The sequence below is a fragment of the Medicago sativa genome, chromosome 4, assembly GCF_051527215.1.
Source record: "Medicago sativa cultivar Bolivia chromosome 4, Bolivia_mono, whole genome shotgun sequence".
NCBI lineage: Eukaryota > Viridiplantae > Streptophyta > Magnoliopsida > Fabales > Fabaceae > Medicago > Medicago sativa.
Window position 1 is genome coordinate 32,225,974 of NC_140752.1, and position 24,362 is coordinate 32,250,335.

The 24,362-nt window shown below is 35.8% G+C and overlaps 1 protein-coding gene across 1 annotated transcript; it reads left to right on the forward strand.

Moving 5' to 3' along the window:
* The first annotated feature begins 802 nt into the window (after positions 1-802).
* On the forward strand, positions 803-2,305 carry LOC146928804 (uncharacterized). The gene is made up of 2 exons (XM_085707129.1): positions 803-1,019; positions 1,137-2,305. The coding sequence occupies exons 1-2, from the start codon at positions 803-805 to the stop codon at positions 2,303-2,305; spliced, it is 1,386 nt and encodes a 461-aa protein (XP_085563255.1).
* Positions 2,306-24,362: the final 22,057 nt, after the last annotated feature.

A 24,362-nucleotide genomic window follows, 5' to 3' on the forward strand; every position in this document is an offset into this window, starting at 1 on the left:
ATATACTATGTTGACATGAGTATTCGTGTTTGGCATGTTATTTTTAAGTGACCGCTAAAAGTTGAGGACATTTAGTTACCTTTAACCCCTCTTGGTCTTTTAGGACGTAGTGCGATGGCTAATCTTGAGTTAATCTTGGTTTAGTCGATACGCGATACTACACTCAGACGAGACTTTCTTACGAATGATATTGGAACGGAAGTAATTCCGTAACCCGATAAAATTTGTAAGTGGTTGAAAACTCTGGGAACTTGGTAGAACCCTTGTTACAAGTGTAATTCAAAGCCATAGTCCTTACCAAATGGCGTTGTTATCCCTAAACTCCAACTTTGTGGAACTTAAACCTCATCATGTTTTCCATGCATAATCATGCATACATGCATCCATTCATAAATACTTTTCTCCATCAAATATTGAAGGACTTAGCCAAGTTTTTGTAAACATCAAAGGAATGGACCTTGTAAGAATGAACACCATGCAATACAATTTCAAAAAAAATCCTAACTAAGCTTTTGCTTTTGTTAAAGAACTTTGTCCTTGGTTTCATTCTTACTTCTTGAAAAGGGAACCGATTGCAATATCTTTACAAATCTTCAAATGAAACCATGTTCATCTGCAATGTTTACAATTCACCTTGATAAATCCTTCGATAACAAAAAAATATAGTACATTTTTTGCATAAACATATCATGCATCATTTTGCATTCATAGTTTCTAGTTCGTGTCTCACACTTTGGTTCTTTATACAAAAGGTCATCAATTAATCAGTCTACTCGCATCTACAACACTCGAGCAAATCAGAATGGATCATCTTGAACAAGAGAACCACAAGCTCCGTGAGGAGGTGATAACCCTCCGGGCCGAAAATGAGATTTTGAGGAACTTAGTGTCTTTGATGACGATTGCACAGAGTCAGCCATCCTCTATTCCTATTGGCAGCACTCAAGCTCAGACAGTTGCTTCCACTACTCCGATTTCAACAGTGTTTGCTAGTACTCCTCAACATGCTATGTTGGAAGGTTATCTCTGGAGTACACCTTTAAGTTCAAGTGAAGTATTCCGTCCCGATGTCTCTAAGATTCAGGCTCCTTTGGTGTAAACGCTTATCCCTCAATCGGGCACTTTGATCCCTGAAGCTGCTATAACCTACTCAGCTCCTTTGATCCATACTACTCAGCAGGACTGTGAACCCATCTATCACTCAGGAAATGTGGTTGCATACAACCAGGTAGAAGAACTGAGAGAAAAGTTTGATAGAATGCAGTTGGAATTGAAAGCTCTCCGTGGTGAAGAACTGTTCGGGGAAAGTGCTTATGATCTCTGCTTGGTACCAAATGTCGTGATACCACCCAAATTCAAGGTCCCTGATTTTGAAAAGTACAAGGGGAATAATTGCCCTAAGGACCATTTGACAATGTACGCCAGAAAGATGTCCCCTCAAGTCAACAATGATAAGCTTCTCATCTACTGCTTTCAAGATAGCCTGACTGGTGCCGCTTTGAAGTGGTACACGGGCATAAGCCTTGCTGATGTCAAAACTTTCAAAGATTTGGGCAAGGCTTTCATCTTACGATACAACTACAACTTGCACTTGGCCCCAGACAGAGATGAACTGCGGGCTATGACCCAGAATGATAATGAATCTTTCAAAGGATATGCCCAATGGTGGAGAGATTTTGCCGCTCAAGTCAGTCCACCTCTAAATGAGAAAGAGTTGACCAACATTTTCCTGGAAACTCTAGATCTGTTCTATTTTGAGCATATGCTTGCAAGTGCATCTGGCAATTTCGCGGATATGATGACCGCGAGCATGCGTGTTGAAGAATGGGTCCGAAAAGGACATTTGATCAAAGAAATTGTTCCCACTGATGGTTCAGAGGAGGAAAACCAAGAAATGAGTGTGGAGGAGAGTCAGCCTCAACAACAGTATCTGGCTTATCACCCTGTCACCGTTGTTATGCCTGTCACAAATGTTGTTCAAAGTTCGGGTTATCAACCCCAGTTTCAGCAATATCAACAACAACCTCGACAACAGGCTCCAAGAACTCAAATTGATCCCATTTCTATGAAGTATGCAGATTTGTTCCCAAGGTTGCTTGAAAGGAATTTGATCCACACCAAGGCACCTCTTTCAGTACCGACAATATTGCCAGCAGGGTATAGAGCTGATCTCTCTCGTGCCTTCCATCAAGGGGCAGCAGGTCACGATATTGAACAATGTTTTGCATTTCAGAAGATAGTACAGAAGTTGGTCCAAAAAAACCTCATACCTTTTGAAGAGTTTGAATTCAAATGTGCAAGTTAATCCGCTATCGGATTTTGGAACCTGATGTTGATACACGGAATGTTTAGTTGCAATTGGGTCTTTGTTGATGTTTATTTCTGCTACTCATCTGTTTAATTAATATGTTTGTTTGTTACTTTATGTTTTTCAAAAAAAAAATCATTTCGTCCCAACCGAGACGGAAGTGAACTTATTTAGGGCTTTTTGCTTCATGTATTTTCATCATTAAATAAAAAGTCGCTTTTATCCCGACTTTGTTTTTATTTTGTGCTTTTTCTGGAAAAAATGGTAATACAAAAAACCAAAAAAATTCTTTTTTCTTTAAATCATTTCCACATATCTGCATAATTATAATGTTTATATCAATAATCAAATCATGCATTAATAAACCCGTTGAACACTTTAACCCTGTATTCCCACTCGACTTTGAGTTCCCTGTGTCCGATGTAACGCCCACTTTGATATTTAATTATTTTTATTAAGTTAGAGTCTATTTATGTGATTTATTTTAAATATGTGAGGTGTTGGTATTTTATTAAGTGGTTTTATTCTATTATTTATTAAAATATGAGAATTATTAGAATAAGTAGATTTGGGGGTTAGAATAGAAAGAAGAAAGAGTTGTTGGGCCTAAACAGATTTAGGAAGAGTATTTAATATTATAAATAAGGAAGCTTAGGTTAGAAAGAGTTTTTACGTTAAACCGCTTTTTGGAAAAGAGAAGAACAAGGAGAGAAGAGAAGAGAAGACAAAGAGAAGAGAGAAGAGGCTGCATCGATTGTTAAGGTAAGGGTGAGATTAGCATTCAATACTATTATGTGTATGATTCTAATGAATAGATTTAATGAGTTGTAGGAAGAGTTTGTGAGGATTGAGGAATTAGGGTTTTAAGTGAAGAATTGAGGATTAACCGATGAAAAGTTGCTATATTGATGTAGAAACTATGTACAGACCTTAGATAATCCATAGGATGATTATTGGATGTAGTTTTGAGGTTAGAACCATGGAATTAGATGAGATGTCGGTGTGTTTAAGAATTAGGGTTTAAGAATTGTAATAGGTTGTTAATAGATTTGAGAACCCTTTGAATTTGCATACAGTAGGTTGATGAATAATTAGTGTTCTAATGATAGGGTAATCATAGGGTAATGATTAGAGTCAAGTTTGGAGAGTATTGGATCGAAAACGAAGTCGAAAAGATTTCCCCAAGGCAAAATCGCAGCTGAACAGCGATTTTGCTGTCAGTGTGCAAAACACGTTTTTATTGTCTCAGTTTGACAAGTTTAAGTTCCGAACTGGGTTTAGATATACACACGAAAGTTGTAGGTATGGATGTTAGCTTTCTAATGCCATTGGTCTTACGTCAAAATGATTTATAGAACTTTAGTTATGGTCAAATTACTGCACGTAGGTCACAGTGAATTTTTATGGACTTCTGCACAACTTTTTCAAATTTAAAATAAAAACAGGTATTGATCGGTACAGAATTGGCCTTTGGTGTAAACATGAAAGTTTTAGATAATTTTGTTAGCTTTCTAGTGGTTTTGGTTTCACGTGAATATGATTTTTAGTTTTTGAGTTATGATAAAAATACTCAAAGGAGGTCTTAGCAAAATTGCACAGTGATAGCATTCTCTGTTTCATGACTTTGCGTCTGTTTCACATGTTTCTGTTCTGAATTAGTCTTTGCTATAAACATGAAAGTTGTTGATAATTGTGATATCTTTCCAGTAGATTTGGTTTGGCATGAAAATATGTTGTGGATAATTTATTATGTTATATATGAACAGTATATATGCTGTTCATGTTGCTGTTGAACCTTGATTAAGATGACTAAGAATATTAGTGATGTGCAATTGTTATATATGCACTATATGTGTTATTTATGATGCTTATGTTGATGTGATGCTTAAGATGCTATTGTTATCATTTGATATTGTTATGTTATGATGCTGATATGATGTGACTTATAAGTGCTGCATATGTTGTTGTTGATCTTATTTAAGATGTAAATGTCGGTCTAAGTCAAAGAGTTGTAAGATGTTCACGAAGTTTCTAAGACGTAAGATGTTGAGTCCATGCATACCCATTTAAAGATAAGGGCTCATGCCCTGGAGCTTTTGCTCAACGTCGACGAGGGCTCATGCCCCAGGAGCTTTTGCTCAACGACGATGAGGGCTTATTCCCTAGGAGTATATTTATGCTCAACGACGATGAGGGCTTATGCCCTAGAATGGTACCACATGCATTTGCATTGTCAAGACGTTTTAAGATGAAAGAGTTGCATAGTCGAGTCAAGATGATTTAAGATGAAAGAGTTGCATAGTCGAGTCAAGATGATTTAAGACGAAAGAGTTGCATAGTCGAGTCAAGTCGTTAAGTTGTGATGTTTGATGAAGTATCTAATGATGAATTATGATTAAGATGATATATGATGTTATGATTAAGATGATATATGATGTTATGATATACGATGATATATGAGGTTATGATGTATGATGATAAATGATGTTATGATTAAGATGATATATGATGTTTATGTTTATGATTAAGATGATATGTGATGTTTATGATTATTATTATGATGATATATGATGATCCTTATGACTAATGTTTGATGATATATGAAGATGTTCATGATTATTATGTCGATGATATGTGATGATGTTTGTGATATTATTGATGACATGTGATGATGTTTATGACTAATGTAGAGAGAGTAATGATACTAGTTAATGAAGTTTAAGATGTTAGATATAGTTGTTGAATTATATGCTTAATATTATTGTTTTGTGAATCTCACCCCTTCTGCTTGAAAATGTTGCTCTTCGTATGGGTAACTTGCAGGTAATCAAGATTAGGCGTGGTCGTGAGTGGACTCCTCACAAGTGTGTCTTAGGTGCTTTCATACGTAACGAGATGTGGACTTTGCTATTGTTTTCTATTCCTTATGTATTGTTTTACGAGATTTATGATTAAGTTACTAGATTTGAACTAATGAGATGTTTTAGACTATTATGAGACATATATGATGAGACCTTTTGTGCCAAAGACTATTTTTAGATGTTGAATGATTCCGCTGCAAGATATTAAGTACTTTGTTGATTGAATTTTGAAGGATAAATTATTATTTATTCATTTATGTTTTTTATGAAATGTGACATTCCGTTTTATGATGAAAACTCTGATTATTAGTTATTTGAAATTTTTATGTTGGGAAAACGGGGTGTTACATCCGATTTCTCGCCTACTGGGGCATCATGGCCGTCGAAGCTGCAAATATCAAGAAAGATTGTCCAAAAGAGGATTTTCATGTACAAAGACTAGCACGAGATGCTTCCATCTTCCTTCCAGGGATATTGTACTTCAAGTGCACACTTTAGCAGGGGCAGCCCCCCCACCATCCCTCAGCATACAATATAAAGGCAGTACCTCACATGGAAGTAAAAGTCATGTCAACGGGAGTTCCGATGGAAGACAAGTTTGATTGAATTTAAAAGTGTTATTGCCGTGTGCCATGGACAGTTATATCAAGTATTCGCCAAAGAAGGCTCGTCCCCGTGAATGTCAAGAAAGTGGCTTTGTGCTCAAAAATATGTTACCTGATTCTAGGGGCAATGAATGCCTAATTACAAAGGATAGTGATGAAATTGTATGTCCTATGAATACTGATGCAGTCAAGAAATACTTTGTTAAAATGAAAAGCTCGATAAGTCGCAAACTTGAAAAGTGGCTTAGGCAAAAAAAGAGCGTCTCGATGGACTGAAAACCCGAAAGGGCAGTCCATGCAAAAGTTAGAGACATAAAAAAAATGAATGGTTATCCTGATAGGTTGAAACCGACAAGGGCGATCTATGCAAAACTTAAGGATTGTGACAAAGTAACTGCATCTGGTCGGACATGACTCACTTGGGGCATTTCAGCCGTCAAAAGACTTATGGTTTATGGCAAATCAACTGCATCAAAACAGATATGATTCACCTGGGCCATCTTAGCTGTCAAGAGACCTCCGATATGAAGCACCTACAGATTAAAGACTCGGAACAGTGGAATTCAAAGTTGTTAGGGAGCATAGCAGTTATTGTGTACAATGTACCTTTCCCATATAATTACCATTTTCCAAACTTTTTAAAATCCGTGGATCCACGCCTTTGGCAGGCTACTACTCCATTACATCTAATTTGGGCCTGTGCCCATTTATTTGAAATTCTCATTTATTCTGTTTGCAAAATTATCTTCTATTTTTTATGTGAATACTTAAAGCAAGATTTTTTTTAAAAAAAACTTTTTTAATGTCTTTTGAAAAGCATAAACAACAGGTACATCTTCTTTGAACTTATGAGTAAGAGAAGCATACATCAACATTCATCCCAAAGACAGTTAAACTCTGCAAGATAGGTATGACCAAGTGCTGTGAGATGGCCTCTGTCAAAAACAAAAAAAAAAAAAAAACAATACAAAAAGAAAAAGAAAAAGCTCGCTAAGTCGAAAACTCGAAAGGGCGGCTTAGGCAAAAATGAACGTCCCGGTGGATTGAAAACCTGAAAGGGCGATGCAAGCAAAAATTAGGGGCATACAAAAAAGAATATTTTCCCGGTGGACTGAAAACCCGAAAGGGCAGTCCAGGCAAAAGTTAGGGATTCAAAAAAAAAATATACAAAAAATATAATAAAGAATGAAAAACAAAGACAGAGGCATCACAATTCAAGTGGGTCAAATGGAATAATGCACTTTGTGCTGGTTTACAAATGGCGTTTTTTCGCCTGTGGATTGATTAATGGCGACTTCTGCTTGTGGTTTGATTAAAGGCGAGTTTTGCATGTGGTTTGATTGATGGGTTTTATTCCAAGAAATGGCGACTTTGGCCGTTAGTTTGATTGATGGGTCTTATCCCGAGAAATGGTGACTTTGGCTTGTGGTTTAATTGATGGCGACTCCTGCGACTTCTGCCAAATTGTTGATTGATGAGTTGTGTCTTCAAGTGGTTTGATTATTGGGCTTTACCCCTTCAAGTGGTTTGAATATTGGGTCTTACCCATCGGTGGTTTGATTATTAGGCTTTACCTCATCAGTGGTTTGATTATTGAGCTTTACCCCATCAGTGGTTTGATTATAGGGCTTTACCCCATCAGTGGCTTGTTTTAAGGGATTTACCCCGTCAGTGGGCTTTAACCCGATAGTGTTCGACTCATCTCTAGTAATGTTATCCCCAAAGAAGATTGCCAAGTGTTTGTACTGCGATGTCGGTCCACCTCCATCTTACTTGCCCAGTCTTGTCAGTTTCACTTGTTATAAAGAGTCTCACAAGTTGTGCTTTCATATATTCATACATTCATTCATATACATATTCATGCATATAAACATTCATGCATATATTGCATGCATACAAATATCATTTATACATGATTGCATTGACCACCTTGTGTCTTATTTCAATTGTATCTCACAAAAGTGTCATCCCCAATATGTCTGACCAGAGATGTCACCCAGAGTCTTGTTTGGTCGTATCCTTCAGTTCGGTCTTCACTCATTGTGTGTCAAGCGAATAGCTTGCAAACTTCTTTTGTCATCTATGCGTCAAGCGAATAGCTTGCAAACATAATTTGTTACCTTTGTGTCAAGCGAATAGCTTGCAACCATCTTTTGTTCCCTTATGTCAAGCGAATAGCTTGCAACCATCTTTTGTTCCCTTGCGTCAAGCGAATAACTTGCAAACATTTTTTGTTGCCAGTGTGTGAAGCGAATAGCTTGCAAACTTATTTTGTAGCCTGTGTGTCAAGCGTATAGCTTGCAACCATCTTTGTTACCTGTATGTCAAGCAAATAGCATGAAAACTTCTTTTGTTACCTCTGTGTCAAGCGAGTAGCTTGCAAACATCTTCTGTTGCCTTGGTGTCAATCGAATAGCTTGCAAAATTCTTTGAATTCGGGATGATATCCTGCCAAATGCCTTTGAATCAGGTTAATACCCTGCAAATACTATTGAATCAGGTTAATAGCCCGCAAATACTTGTGTCAAAAAACCTTTTACCAATGTCTTTCCAAACTTCCCCAATGACTGTTCAAACTTTATCTTGAGTGTCTGGTTTTAACATGTTCGTCTTTACTACTTCTAATGGTAATAGACAAGTCTTATTTCTTGTAATGTTGTCTTTACTATTTCTAAAGGTAATAGACATGTATTTTTCTTTCTTGTGATGTCGTCTTTACCAGTTCTAAGGGTAATAGACATGTGGTTATCTTTCTTGTAATGTCGTCTTTACCAATTTAAAGGTAATGGACAGTCTTTCCTCCCCAGTGATATCTATCAGTTTGTTCCCCAGTTAGTTTATTTTCGTCGTCTTTACATTCATACTTGCATCACAAAGCATTCATATCATTATATTTTGCAGCATTGCATCCTTAGTATTTCAACTGGTCAAAATTGGTGTACTTAATATTTAAGTCTCTTCGACCCGTTGATTTAAAAATTTCATCTTTTAAATCCCCGTGACGAAGAAACTTAAATAGGGGCATCTGTCATACCCCAAATTTTGACCAGTTAAAGTTTTTTCGCTTTTTAAATCGGTCAAATTGTTTTTATTCGTATTTTTAGACAGTTGAACATTTCTATTCGTATTTTAGCTCATTAAAACATTTTTTTTCGCTTTTTCAAGCAGTTAAATATTTTATCATATTTTTGTAATTTGTTAGTTAGTTAGAACTGTTCTAGTCGCATTTTAAGCAGTTACTTTTTCAATCGTATTTTAAGTTTGTAGTTTTTATCTTATTTAGTTGTTATTTTTTTTTTCATTTAGTTTATTATTTATTTTATTATTTAGTTTTAGTGTTTCATTTATTTATTTTAATTCTCTTTTTAGTTAATTGGTCCTTTTAGTCATTTTGTCATCAAGGTTCTTGCTGCCCAAGTCAGGGGCACTTTGGTCCAGCAAATTTTCATTTTAACCTAATTGGTCACTATATATAGTACTATTCCAGTCATTGGAGGGGGGCTGCACTGAATTCCACAATAACACATCCCAAAAGCGGCAGCAACATTCTTTGGATCTAACACATTTCTTTCCCCAAAAAAAATCATTGCATGCATATTTGATTTAAACATGCTCTATTTAACATACATGTTTATTTTGTTGCATTTGGTATTCTTATTTTGTTATTAGTACTTCGGTATTTTATTTGGTTTAAATTTCATAATATTAGTGTGTATTTAGGTATTGATGTAATTTATTTTTGAGCATTTTATTTCTTGCCATAGAATGTATCTAGGAGGGTATGTAATAATGTAGTAATTGCACATACCGACACAAGCACCGACACTACACCACTTTATTTATCGCTTTACGCTCGTTTTATTTTTCGCATCGTTTCGCTAGTTCACCGTTAGTTTAGAAAAATATTTTTATCTCAAAAAAGTCAAGTAAGTCAAACTTCAAAGTACTTTCTTAATAAACTTTGGTCCGTAACCCAAGTGTTTTCCCTTTATTTTCTTAATCAAATGTTTAAGCAATTTAACATCCACATTAGACTTGGATTTCTTGCAATTAAAATTAACCAACTTCATCGTATTTCTTCTTGCCTTGAGGCCTCTCATCCCTTCTTAAAATCCTTTTTTAAAATTGTTAAAATCAACATAACCCACCAAAAATATTTTTTAGAAAGAAAGAACTACTTGATTTAGATTCCGTTTACAGATAATTAGGCAAAGGATTTTAATCCTTCCAAATCAAATAAAAACAACAAAAACATACTTCTTCTCCCTCCATTCTTTCACTTAGTTTTTAAGCAAGAATTTTCCAATAAATAAAAATGATTTAGCACAAGATAAATTTAGGAAAGAGGTTCCCACGGAATACCGTGGTCGTTAGGGGTGCTTAACACCTTCCTCTATCGAAACCAACCCCCGGATCCAAAGTTTCGAAAAGGGTTTTAACTCATTTTTTCCCTTCCCACGAAAAAAACCGAGAAGTCCAAAGACTGAAGGTTCAAAACCAATTAATGGATTGACACTCGAAAATCATCCGTCTACAAGGCGGAAGACTTATTCTTGTAACCCATTGATATCTCTTTTGTAAAGTTACTCATCATTATAGTTAAACGGAGGGCTGCTCTCTCCTCCAGACTAGGTCAATTTGGACCGAACTAGGTCAACAAATTCTTTTGTGTTCTCTCTTTCTTTCTCTCACTGTTTTCTACTTTTGTTTGTGATTATAACTTCCATACACTTTGTTTTGGTTGTTTGACTATCCCTTGCTCCACACATCAAGTTTGTTATTGGTGTGATTTTTTCATCGAATTCACAACAAAAAGAAATGATGTTGTTGTCAACCAAACGACCACCGGTGGTTAGATACCGATTGCATAGTTAATTATAATCAAATGAATAATATTAAAGTATTTCATATCTCACTTATGCATAAACGTACTCATCATCCTAGAATACTAACATCGTGTGAATATTATCTTCAACTCAATCATAATAGAACCATTCACAAATTCCACATCAAGGGGTCATCACATCATCAACAACTAAATTCATAGTATTCATACTTTGTCATGTATAAGCATCAATCATGTCTTAACATAACTAAACTCATCAATAATCTTACAATTTCAATTTAGCATAGTAATACATAATCCATTATTTCATTTCACCTTGTCGAATAACATATCATCACCTTTCACATATTCAAATACACATATTCGTCACTAACGGACAATAATTCCATACACTCTCATATAATTAATTCAACTAATCACAATCATCATTTCGAGTGTATAAGCAAGGAATTCATCATCATTAAAGATTTCACCAATTCAAACACATATGATATACACTTCATTACCATCACCAAAATAATCATCTTCCAATCAATTCACGAAGTGTACAAGCAATCACCAAATGACAAACATCATCATGTACACATCTCCACAAATAATCACATTATTCACTAAATCACATCATCACATAATTCATATGCATGCAATGCTCTAGACACGACTCTACATGCATGTGGTACTAGTAAGTATTTGGAAATCGAAGGTAATATTACTGAGTGATCCCCTATCTTCATGGTTGTTGGATATCGAAGATAATTTTACCGAGTGATCCCTCAACATATCTCATGCATATTAAACATCAATTCAATCATAATCAATCATATTATCATGAATATAAGTCATTTGCATACTAAATAGTCGTAATTCAATATTTCACCAAAGTTCGTCTATGAAAATTCCAAGTTTCGTCTATTTTCACCTTTTTACCAAAAACCAAGTTTCATACTCTTATAGTCCTTCATCTACGTCCATTATCACAGTAGACAAGTCATAACATCATCATTGCTCTTAAGAAAAATCATTATCCGATTATTTCAAAATCATGTTCGTCTCCATTTTAACAAAACCATTATAAGTCCAAACAAATCATGTTCCAGCAATTTTTTTAATCAAAACAACAAATTAGCATATCATTTTCAACTCAACATCTCAAGTTCAATAACCAAAACATAGCTTATTTCACATAATCACTTAAAACGACTTTTAGCTTAAAAACCCTTTTATTTTGTTTCAGTTGCACCCAAAAACATTTCTCAAACCATCAACACATTCATATTTACAACAACAACTTCATCAGTTAAAACATAGGTTTCAATTCATCATTCACCAAGTATCATGATTATTATTTGTTTTTCACACAAATCACAAAACTGCACAACTTACGCCAAACTTCACAACCAACATCATCATATCATTTAATATCACAACTCCATAGATACATACTCATTTATTCACTCTAATAAATTCCGCAAACCCAATATTAATTTTGAGAAAGTTGTGCTGAAATTTCATAAAAATTCACCTTGAACTACGTGTAGTAATTTGACCATAACTCAAAGTCTAGAAATGGTAATTGGGTCAAACCAAATCCCAAAGAAAACTAATATCTGTAGCTACAACTTTCGTGTTTACACCTAAAGCAAATTTCTCAATGAACAATGCCAGTTTTTATTTTAAATTCTGTACAAAAATGAAAAAGTAAAAAAAAAAACTTAACTTATTCAAATTTCACATTTATCATCTTCAAATTCATGAATTCTGTAACACCCATACTAAACGTATCTATAAAGTTTAGCATGTGAGTTAACTTTAGTACTGGATACATTAAAATTTACAACATAAATTAAACTTCAATGAATATCTTATACAACAAAGTGTGTTCGTACAATAAGATTACAACTTAACTTTTCTAGAAATAATAAATGCATCCTTGCATATCTGTATCATCCTGAAGCGGTTACGAACGAACACTTGCTGCAACATCCATTCGGCTACTAGCTTGCTAATCCCTCCTAATATCTGAAACAAATAAGGATTTGGGATGAGACATAATGTCTCAGTGAGTTCTACCTAATCCTAGGCTATGGGTAACCTCGGGGGAAACCTACGGTCACCACGTGTCTACAATACAACCTGTCGGTTGATTATACGTGTGTGGGGACTTGCCTACTTAGACGGTCGTGCATACTAGGGCCGTCATAATATCCTTAACTTGAAATAGGCTTCTCTTTTTATACGTGTCAAGGCGGTCAAGGGGAAACTAAAACCGCAAATGCCAAGAATACGCTCTACGTATTAAAGCCTAAGCATGCTATAATCATGACACGATTCTAAACCGGACGATTAGGGGGAAACCTAAGATCGTCTTCGACACATCTTTCTTTACTTGCTTCTACTTGCTTAAATACGTTGTATCTAACAACATATCTTATCTTATCACAAAAGTGATTCTTACTATCTTACTAGTTCTTGACGATCTACGTCAAGGCTCTATGGCATAACATATAAATGTCTAATAAATATGCATAGTCAAATTCATTGATTATGTTAGCGTTTAACAAACAAACATTATCTGAGTTCATTTTATGGATTAGTCCCGGGTGGAGTAACCCCGGAAGTTAATCCCTTACAACCAGTGAAATGCTTAGCAAGAGCGCACCTGACTCCCTTAGTGACGTGCGGGTCCCTTACCGCTTACCTCGTTCCCCTTGGAGAACCTTTTATATCCAACCTTGGAAGGAATACAAAAGATACGTCACCATAACTTTGACTACGTAGTGACATGCTGCTCCCTTACGGCTTAACTGTTCCCTTTGGAGAACCCCTTGTATCCAACCTAGTGTGGATATCAAGAGACATGACACTTTCATCTTAAAAAGTCTTAGTCTTATGCATGTATGATGGTTAAACTTATTCATACTATCTCTTTTACCTCGGATCCTTAAGCGATCCCTCTAGAGGTAAACTATATGCTTGCTTAACTTACTTTGTGAATAGACATCTAATCAATTCACGTCTTGCCATACTCGTATGGAACTTTAGCTCCTATTTGAAGATAATACTCTATATCTCTCCGTGTCTTATCAAGCATATACTAATGCATAGCATTCTATTTCTTTACTAACTATTCCAGTTCTTGACAAGCTATGTCAAGGCTCTACTTTCATTCCCTTTCTTAGTTCGTCTCTACCCGAATAAATCGGCTTAATCTCCCTTAATCTTCCTTGATGTTCATGCTAAGATTTGCCATGATTTTCATTTCAAGAAACTTTTGATGTTATGTGCATTTCCTAGATGTTGTTTTAGGGTTATAAAGTTATAAAACGATGAAAGAAAAGCCTCAGAATGCACCACCGACCCCACAAAGAGCCAACAAGCCAAAAGCATGCTGGCTGGTCCAGATGGTTTCTCTATTAACGACCCTGGAGCGTGTTATGTCTAAAGAATTTCGCTATTAGTGAAATATTTCACTAATAGCGAGTTTCTTCGAGTCTGTGGTGCTGATTTTGCAATTTTGACCCAAAACTCGTCAAATTCGACCCCGCAATGGTCCATAAACATCCAGAAACTTATAGGGGCATAAATAAACTTATTTCATGGCAATCTAACACATAATCAACAAGGATTTGCCAAAAGGGCATTAGGGTTCTAAACCCCTCATTAACATAAATCTCTACTTTCTAACTTGAAATTACACAACTCAAAGGTGGTAAACTAACCATAGAACTCAGCTAAACATGCTCCTTGCAATTTCCTCAAGCTTCAAGCTCAAACCCTAGCTCATGCTTCATCCATGATCCAAAGCTTTCCAACCAAACCATGCTTAAATCCATTCTTCCACTTGTTTCTTGCTTGCAAAGCTACCATAATCCATACTTGATCATGATTTGAAGGAAGTTTGGATGATTATAATGGAAGGAGAGGGGTGATCCCAGAGAGAGATGGAGAGGAGAACTCTTTACCAAAAACCTAGAGAGAAAAGGAAAATGGGAAATGAGATATTTTGGTGCCAAAACCATATAAATATCTGCTTTCGTGCAAATACCATTATACCTTTGCCTTAAGCGTGTTTAATACGACACTGATACACAACTCGTAATAAACTGACATCACGTAATAAACATTTCATAATCCTTACTTTCCATGAACTTCGTCATCTTGCACGTTTGACTGGTAATATACCGATACTGACAAGCGGGATATTACATTCTACCCCCTTAAAGAAATTTTGTCCTCGAAATTTAGAGATCACCTACCAATCACTGGGACTAAAACCTGCCTTCTTTGGTTTCAGTTAAACAAAATCTAATTAAACTCAGTCTGAAGAGTTTGAAGCATACTTTCCTCATCGATACATGTAACTCATCCTCTTTCTTAATCCGCATAAATTCGAATATAGCCTCTTCAGTCTTACTCTCCTTCTTATAATCTTAGAACTATCTTAGAACATCATGTTTTAAAAAAAAACACACCTCTGCTACAGGTGAATTGGTTGTCTTGGATCTATAACTTATCCACTTAGCATGAACCATTCATATAAGTAACCTTTCATTGACTCTAACACTCAGGATTTGCCTTTAAATTGGGGTCTAGCTGGAATCCAGGTTTGCCCTGCAGTGCTCGCTTGCATCTAAAACAACTTATCACGCATACATCTTATCATGCATACATAACCTTTCTTATCGCACCTTGCGACTTACGCCTCTTACTTATGTTACTTATCTTGATGACTTTACACATCTCTTAACTCTTCAAATTCTTAAGAAACCTTTATATCTCTTCTCAATCTTCTTGCACCCAAAATCATGGGTAACTCACATAACTTGACTCGAAGGAGCGAAATCAATTACACCAATTCACCTGACAACCTATTAACCAGTTTTGTGGTTCACTTGCTCTTAAAACTTTCTATTATGTCCATCTGAACTTGCATTAAACACTCTAGGTACAATCTGTGCATCCCGTATGATATAGATATCTCACGGACTTTGTCGTTCCTTCATTAAACTTTCTAATAATGATACTTTTTCTAGCATTTTGCTTTAAGAAATTTCTAAACATTGGTACATAGGTTCTTGGAACGAGTAGATACATATCTAGAACAAAACCATTTTAAAACCGAGTCTGCAATGGTACTGCAGAACAATAGGATGAGTCTCTATATTTTGAAAAAGGTTTTATATCTCGCCCCAAACTTGCCTATAACAAGTTGGACCTGAAGTCTGCACGTCATAAGTGAGCTTACTCGCTTACGGTGTGCTTCCTCAGTTTCAACAATGTACAATATTACACTTTTAAAACAATTTCGTTCTCAAGTTCCTTAATACAAATCTCAACTTTAAAAGTTATAAAATCATAGTTTGAAATTACTCTATCAAGTATCGTTATCACTTAACAAGTTTGGTATAGGAGGGTATGCACTTCATCGTGTAAATCTCATGAACCATATTCCCTTATTATAGTACATACTCTTCCTGACTAACCAAGAGCTCTTATACGCATTTGACATCACCAAAGAGGCAACCTGATTCCTTCATTTGTCGTAACTCTAATCTTTCTTGTCTTTCTTAAGTGAAGATACATCCTTTTTACTTTTACCGTAATCATCACTGACTGTATGAGCATGAATACTTACTTATCATATCGAGAACTCCTCGCTCGTCTCATAATACTTCTCACTAGCACCGTATTACTACACCGAACATTCTTCACGAAGATTCTTACTACCAAATTCCATGGTTACTGTCAACCACTTTACCGATTAACTTCCGTTGCGCTACTCTAATTCCCACCAGTTGGCTCTAACCAATACTCTAATCCGTTGAGACGAGTGAACTTCACACTCTTCTATCATTACATTACTATCTTCTAGAACTCTTCTCAAGACTTCCTTTGTTGCAATAAACTTTGCAACCTTGCTCTACCCTTTGCTTGTAAGATTTAAATCTCAGGGTAGACTCACCTCTTGACATATCAATGCCATACTTACACTTGTTCTCGAGAAATCTTAACTCATGGTATACATCTTTGTTACTACATACATTCTATTTCCATGAATCGTTCTTACGACTTCCCATGGTAAACACATCTTGCACTCGAACATACCTTCCTTATGCATCTAACATTCTATCCTCGCTTTCTCTCATACTATGTTTTGCTTAGTCATACCAATGCTTGCTCGTTAATTTTTCTTTTAAAGAAAACTTCATAAATTAGCATACGGGTCATTGACGTTGATGGTTTTCCACTATTCATAAAAACATACTGAATCTAGGCCCAGTCGTTACTCTAAAATCACAGAACGTGTTGATAACACATATGTGCCATCAAATCTTGGTTCTAGTGAGTTTAGCCCACTCTACGCGAGTCGTAACAGACTGGTACCTACAAAATTTCTTTTGAATTTCAAAAATGTCAACTTCAATCACCCATACGCGTATATCTTTCTAAACTCATGTAAAATTTATGATTTAATCCCATAACGAGCCTTAGCAAGTCAATCAAGCAAAACATAGGTTCGAGGGGTACTCATAACTTCGCAAAATCCAAGAATCTTATGATTTCAGATAAGTCTTCACCACTTTAACTTCTTTCTTCAAAACTTCACATCTGTGACGTCCATTCTAGATGTCGGAACCTCTAAACTCTTGATCTAAGTTCATTCTTAACTCTTGTCACATTAACTTCCGAAGTTACCTTAAACCGAATCGATTTCGTTACTGGTTGCCTATGCTTTTTCCCTTTAGAAACCTTAGAATGCATCAGTTACTTGATATAATAAAGGGTGTTTATTGCATAAAGGATTGTAAAGACAATTCCCCCAATAGCCACTACGGACCCTTGAGACGAATTGACAGTTTTCGAAAAAAACTGAAATTTCGCCCCAGATTCGCTATCAGCGAAATCCTCTGGAGTAATTTCGCTCATAGCGAAAATTTCGCTATTGGCGAGTTTCCTCAGCTGAGTTTTCTAGAAAACATCTTTTGCATGAAAATTCTAATTTCTCAAGTAACCCAATGCACATCAGTCATTCTGAACATCATAAAAACGTTTTACATCATATGCATGGAAAGCATCAACTTAATTCGATACAATCCTTGGCACGTCAGAAATTAATGCCTTAGTCCTGATAACATAAAACTTTCACTTAATTCCTTAACTTCTCCCACTACGAATATCTTACCTCATTACGTTGCCGCTTAATGCAACTTTTCGAACACCAGAACCTTGTCCACTCTGAACATACAAGTCTTTAACTTCAATCACATAACACCATTCTAGAGGGTCTACTAATTCCGTCAACCTATGTCGACTTCTTCCTATCTGGTAGACTTGCACTTGTGTTCCAGAATATCATTCTGTTCTATACATCAAACCCGTTCCAACTACGACTCTCACTGAAACTTCAGATCCTACTAAGATACTTCATATTCTTCTCTTATGGGTATACGAAGTAGCATTGACAACTTAACCAACGCTGTCGGAACGTCCCTTCTTAACATTTCCTTACATTCCCGGAGGGTTCATACTTGTACTTACTTAGTTCACCGGCCAACTACTGGCACGATCAACTTCTTTCTAATACTCATCCGAGTTCTTACTCCTGAGTTCACACTTTCCAGTGCATCTTCATCGCATACTTCGTTCCTCCTGGGTCCTATTCAGCTCTCAGACATCCGTTCTAATCGTCAAATGCTAAATTGAGTTGATCAGGCTCAACTAACAACAACAACTAGAACATTTACCCGGAACCCAATGGTCCCACTACTTTAGTTGTAATTTAATGACTCAAAGCACGATCTGAATCGACCTGCTCTGATACCAAATGTAACACCCATACTAAACGTATCTAGAAAGTTTAGCATGTGAGTTAACTTTAGTACTGGATACATTAAAATTTACAACATAAATTAAACTACGAAGAATATCTTATACAACAAAGTGCGTTCGTACAATAAGATTATAATTTAACTTTTCTAGAAATAATAAATGCATCCTTGCATATCCGTATCATCCTGAAGCGGGTACGAACGAACACTTACCGCAACATCCATTCGGCTACTAGCTTGCTAATCCCTCCTGATATCTGAAACAATTAAGGATTGGGATGAGACATAATGTCTCAGTGAGTTCTACCTAATCCTAGCCTATGGGTAACCTCCGGGGAAACCTACGGTCACCACGTGTCTACAATACAACCTGCCGGTTGATTATACGTGTGTGGGGACTTGCCTACATAGACGGTCGTGCATACTAGGGCCGTCATAATATCCTTAACTTGTTATAGGCTTCTCTTCTTATACGTGTCAAGGCGGTCAAGGGGAAACTAAAACCGCAAATGCCAAGAATACGCTCTACGTATCAAGGCCTAAGCATGCTATAATCATGACACGATTCTAAACCGGACGATTAGGGGGAAACCTAAGATCGTCTTCGGCACATCTTTCTTTACTTGCTTCTACTTGCTTAAATACGTTGTATCTAACAACATATCTTATCTTATCACAAAAGTGATTCTTACTATCTTACTAATTCTTGACGATCTACGTCAAGGCTCTATGGCATAACATATAAATGTCTAATAAATATGCATAGTCAAATTCATTGATTATGTTAGCATTTAACAAATAAACATTATATGAGTTCATTTTATGGATTAGTCCCGGGTGGTGTAACCCCGAAAGTTAATCCCTTACTACCGGTCAAATGCTTAGCAAGAGCGCACCGGACTCCCTTAGTGACGTGCGGGTCCCTTACGGCTTACCTCGTTCCCCTTGGAGAACCTTTTATATCCAACCTTGGAAGGAATACAAAAGACACGGCACCTTAACTTTAACTACTTAGTGACATGCGGCTCCCTTACGGCTTAACTGTTCCCCTTGGAGAACCCCTTGTATCCAACCTAGTGTGGATATCAAGAGACATGACACTTTCATCTTAAAAACTCTTAGTCTTACGCATGTATGATGGTTAAACTTATTCATACTATCTCTTTTACCTCAGATCCTTAAGCGATCCCTCTAGAGGTAAACTATATGCTTGCTTAACTTACTTTGTGAATAGATATCTAATCAATTCACGTCTTGCCATATTCGTATGGCACTTTAGCTCCTATGCGAAGATAATACTCTATAACTCTCCGTGTCTTATCAAGCATATACTAATGCATAGCATTCTATTTCTTTACTAACTATTCTAGTTCTTGACAAGCTATGTCAAGGCTCTACTTTCATTCCCTTTCTTAGTTCGTCTCTACCCGAATAAATTGGCTTAAACTCCCTTAATCTTCCTTGATGTTCATGCTAAAATTTGCCATGATTTTCATTTCAAGAATCGTTTGATGTTATGTGCATTACCTAGATGTTGTTTTGGGGTTATAAAGTTATAAAACGATGAAAGAAAAGCTTCGGAATGCACCACCAACCCCACAAAGAGCCAACATGCCAAAATCATGCTGGCTGGTCCAGAGGGTTTCTCTATTAGCGACCTTGGAGCGTGTTCTGTCTGAAGAATTTCGCTATTAGCAAAATATTTCGCTAATAGCGTGTTTCTTCGGGTCTGTGGTGCTGATTTTGCAATTTTGACCCAAAACTCGTCAAATTCGATCCCGCAATGCTCCATAAACATCCAGCAACTTATAGAGGAATAAATAAACTTATTTCATGGCAATCTAACACATAATCAACAAGGATTTTCCAAAAGGGCATTAGGGTTCTAAACCCCTCATTAACATAAATCTCTACTTTCTAACTTGAAATTACACAACCCAAAGGTGGTAAACTAACTGTAGAACTCACCTAAACACGTTCCTTGCAATTTCCTCAAGCTTCAAGCTCAAACCATAGCTCATGCTTCATCCATGATCCAAAGCTTTCCAACCAAACCATGCTTAAATCCATTCTTTCACTTGTTTCTTGCTTGCAAAGCTACCATAATCCATACTTGATCATGATTTGAAGGAAGTTTGGATGATTATAATGGAGGGAGAGGGGCGATCCTAGAGAGAGAGGGAGAGGAGAACTCTTTACCAAAAACCTAGAGAGAGAAGGAAAAATGGGAAATGAGATATTTTGGTGCCAAAACCATATAAATATCCGCTTTCGTGCAAATACCATTATACCCTTGCCTTAAGCGTGTTTAATACGACACTGATACACAACTCATAATAAACTGACATCACGTAATAAACATTTCATAATCCTTACTTTCCATGAACTTCGTCCTCTTGCACATTTGACTGGTAATATACCGATACTGACAAGCGGGATATTACAAATTCTCATCAACAACATATACCCAAAACAATTATGATATATTCATCATGAATTCAACATCAAGTAAAAACAACATCATCATTTTCAACATTTTAAGCCAAAACTTCAAAATAATCATTTCTACATAGTTCAACAATGAAATTTAAGTACCCACAACAAATTTCACATATTGAAAATCATCACTTAACTAGGAGCACAAAAATCAACAGTCAAAATTATGAAAATCGTAATTCATAAAAGCAATTATGACCCATAAGCTAAGAACTTAACCATAATTGATTATACACCCAAACATAACCCCCTTACCTCTTGTCTTCACAAAATTAAGTTAATCTCCACTCCTCATTGCTCCTAGCTTGAATCCTCTTTGAATCTCCCTTTTGGTCACCTCCTCTTTGTTCTTCTCTCTAACCCTCTCTCTATTTCTCTAGCCTCTCTTTGTGTTTTGTGAAAAATGAATGAGTCCTAACTTAGTTTCTCTCATGAGTTATCTATATATAGTCACCACTCAATTGGGATTAGGTTAAAACTATTTATATTGGGCATAAAGACTCTTACTCAATAATGAAAAGTTACTACGTACACACTTAACTCTCTAAAACATCTCATAATTACCACAAGTTACTACTAACTTAGTAAAAATAACTATTCCCACTAAAACACAAAAAATACCCTTCTTTCTAAAATTACTTAATTTCCCTTGCTAGTAAAATTACTAAAATTCCCTTTGTCTTAAAAATGACTTAAATACCCTTCTAGGCTAGAAATTCACTAATCGCAAGTCAAATACACAAACAAGAAATTAAACACATATAAACAGATATAATAAAAAATAAAATAATCCTAGCGAAAAGCAGGTTATTACAGGTTCAGGGTCTTACTCGGAGTCTGTATGCAGCAGAAACATCAAACACGAAGATAAGAGAGTGAGAGAGAGAGAGATCTATTTATATTGGTTTCTCCCACAAAACAAGAGTAGTCAAATCCCCTTGGACTTCCAAGGGATTTCACTATAATCTCACTAGATTACAAATGTTCAAGGACACTCCTAAGAGACTTCCAAATGCTCAAGTATACTTGCAAGAGACTTCCAATGCTCAATCACAACTGAAAGAGAATTCCAGTTCTCAAGCACACAGTCAAGAGACTTCTAAATGTTTATAAATAAACAAGATGTGATCTTACACTTGATAAACAATTAGAGGCGTAAACTGAACAAAACAGAATAGACTATAAATACTTTAGAATTTTTATGATACAAAGTTTGATAAGAAATTTTTAAGTGCTTTTGCGCTATTTGATTTTTGTAGAGTAATGACATAGTAAAAATAGCAGAGTCTTGTTATTATTCTTAAAGTCTTCAACTCCTTATATAGGCAAGGATTTGAGAAACACTAGAGAACAAATGTCAGCGCATTAAGAGTCGTTGAGAAACTTCAAATCAAGATTGTTGGCCCTTTTCCTGATATGGATAGTTTCATAGATTAGACATTTGAAATTCCTTTGCAGGAATAATAAAAAAAAACAATACAATATTGCATATGATGAAGAATTATATCAGTACTTTATATTAATACAAAAATATATTATCATTTCACAAGGAGTTTTATTTCTACAAATAATTTTGTCACTGTTCTAGCCTCAAAGCTGCATGTCGATACAATGCGATACCACAATTTTGTCGGCGTCGAAGGAAGTTACAGGAGCCATAGAATAGTGATTTTCTAATGGGGTGGAGATTTGTGGAAGGTGAAGACACGACCAGAATATGTTGGCGAGTGGTGTTACAACACCGATAGTAGGGAAGCTTGTCGTAGTTGAAGGCTTCAACGACGATGTTGAAGTGTGATTCACTTTCAGAGGGAAGTTTCTGATGAGGATTCTGAAAGAATTACAAGGAATAGAGGGAAAATTCAAGGTTTGGAGATGGAAGTTTATGATAATAATTACGTTGGTAAAGGAAATGCAGTTGTTAGGAAGACGAATGCATGAACAAAAGTCTTTGAACGCTAAAAAAAACTATGTTGTTAAAAGAAGGTTGTGATTTTAGACAAACGTGATGTATTATAGAGGTCACATCAACATTTGTCGGATTCGCATGACTAGTGTGTCATATAGATAGCAAGTTCCAAAAACATTAGAGATAACAGTATTACACATGATGAAAATTAAAAGAAAAATCCTACTCTCCTTTCTAAGGTATAAATCTTATTTCATAGTTTGTCAAGTGTTTATTCTATTTCTTTCTAAGTCCTTTGATGTTAAAATTTGATTAAAATACCCTATAGAGACTATGTTGCTTGTTAAACCAATGAAAAACGAACTACGAAAAATGTGAGGTTCATCAAAGAAATGAAAGCATGAACATATTAATATATTCATGAATTAAAAATCAATAAAATATTTCAAATAACTCCTGAAATTAACTAATGACCAAAGAAAACTAACATAAATAAAAAAACCTTAAAAATAGACATATCAATAAGAATTATCAATACTTTAAATTAATAATAAAATATATTATCATCTCACTACACTAGGGTATTATTCCTACAAATTATGTCACCATTCCGAACTATTAAGCATAGTTTTAAAAACCGGACCGGACCGGCCGGTCGGACCGGTCAGACCGGGAACCGGAAGGGTAGCCGGTCCGGTAAGGTTATTGGATCGGTTATGCAATCAAACCGGTGAGAACCGGCTTGACTCGGCCAAAACTGGTGACTCGCCGGTTTTTCAGAACCGGCCGGGTCAATGCTCTTACCACCACCATCGGACCTACCGTCTTTCGTCCCTTCACCGTCAGCCTAAGTTAATTATTGCAAAATGAGAGAGAGAGAGAGAGAGAGAGAGAGAGAGAGAGAGAGAGAGAGAGAGAGAGAGAGAGAGAGAGAGACGTATGAATAAGTATTTGAAAGCAGAAGATCCATTTTTAACAGAATTATGTCGCAACACAGGATAAAGGAGAAAGACTGAACTTTGAGCGGCGGCTTATCATATTCTTGTTTTTGCACCTTCTTTAAAACCCTAGATAGTTATAAGGACAAAATAACACTATTGCCCTTCGTGTGTGACTCATATTACAGAAAACAGTTGGGCTGTGAATGACATAAGATATGGGCTTGAACTTTATAAACCATCATTAGTATTAATATTATATTAAATTAAATTTTTGCTAGTAAAAAAAACACTACCGCCTTATAAAAATGTTGGTGTAACTTATTTAAAAAAAATAAAAAAATGTTGTTGTAACATAAATATTTATCATAAATATTTTTTTACGGAAATTAAGATAAATATTTGTAGGGTTCTTTTATTCATTGTTTAATTAATCAATGGAGCTTAGCTCAGTTGGTAAGGACAATGCATAATATATACAAGGTCCGGGGTTCGAATCCCGGCCGCCACCAAAAAAAAAATTAATCAATGGAGGATTTTCTTTAAAAAATTATACATATTAACGCTAAT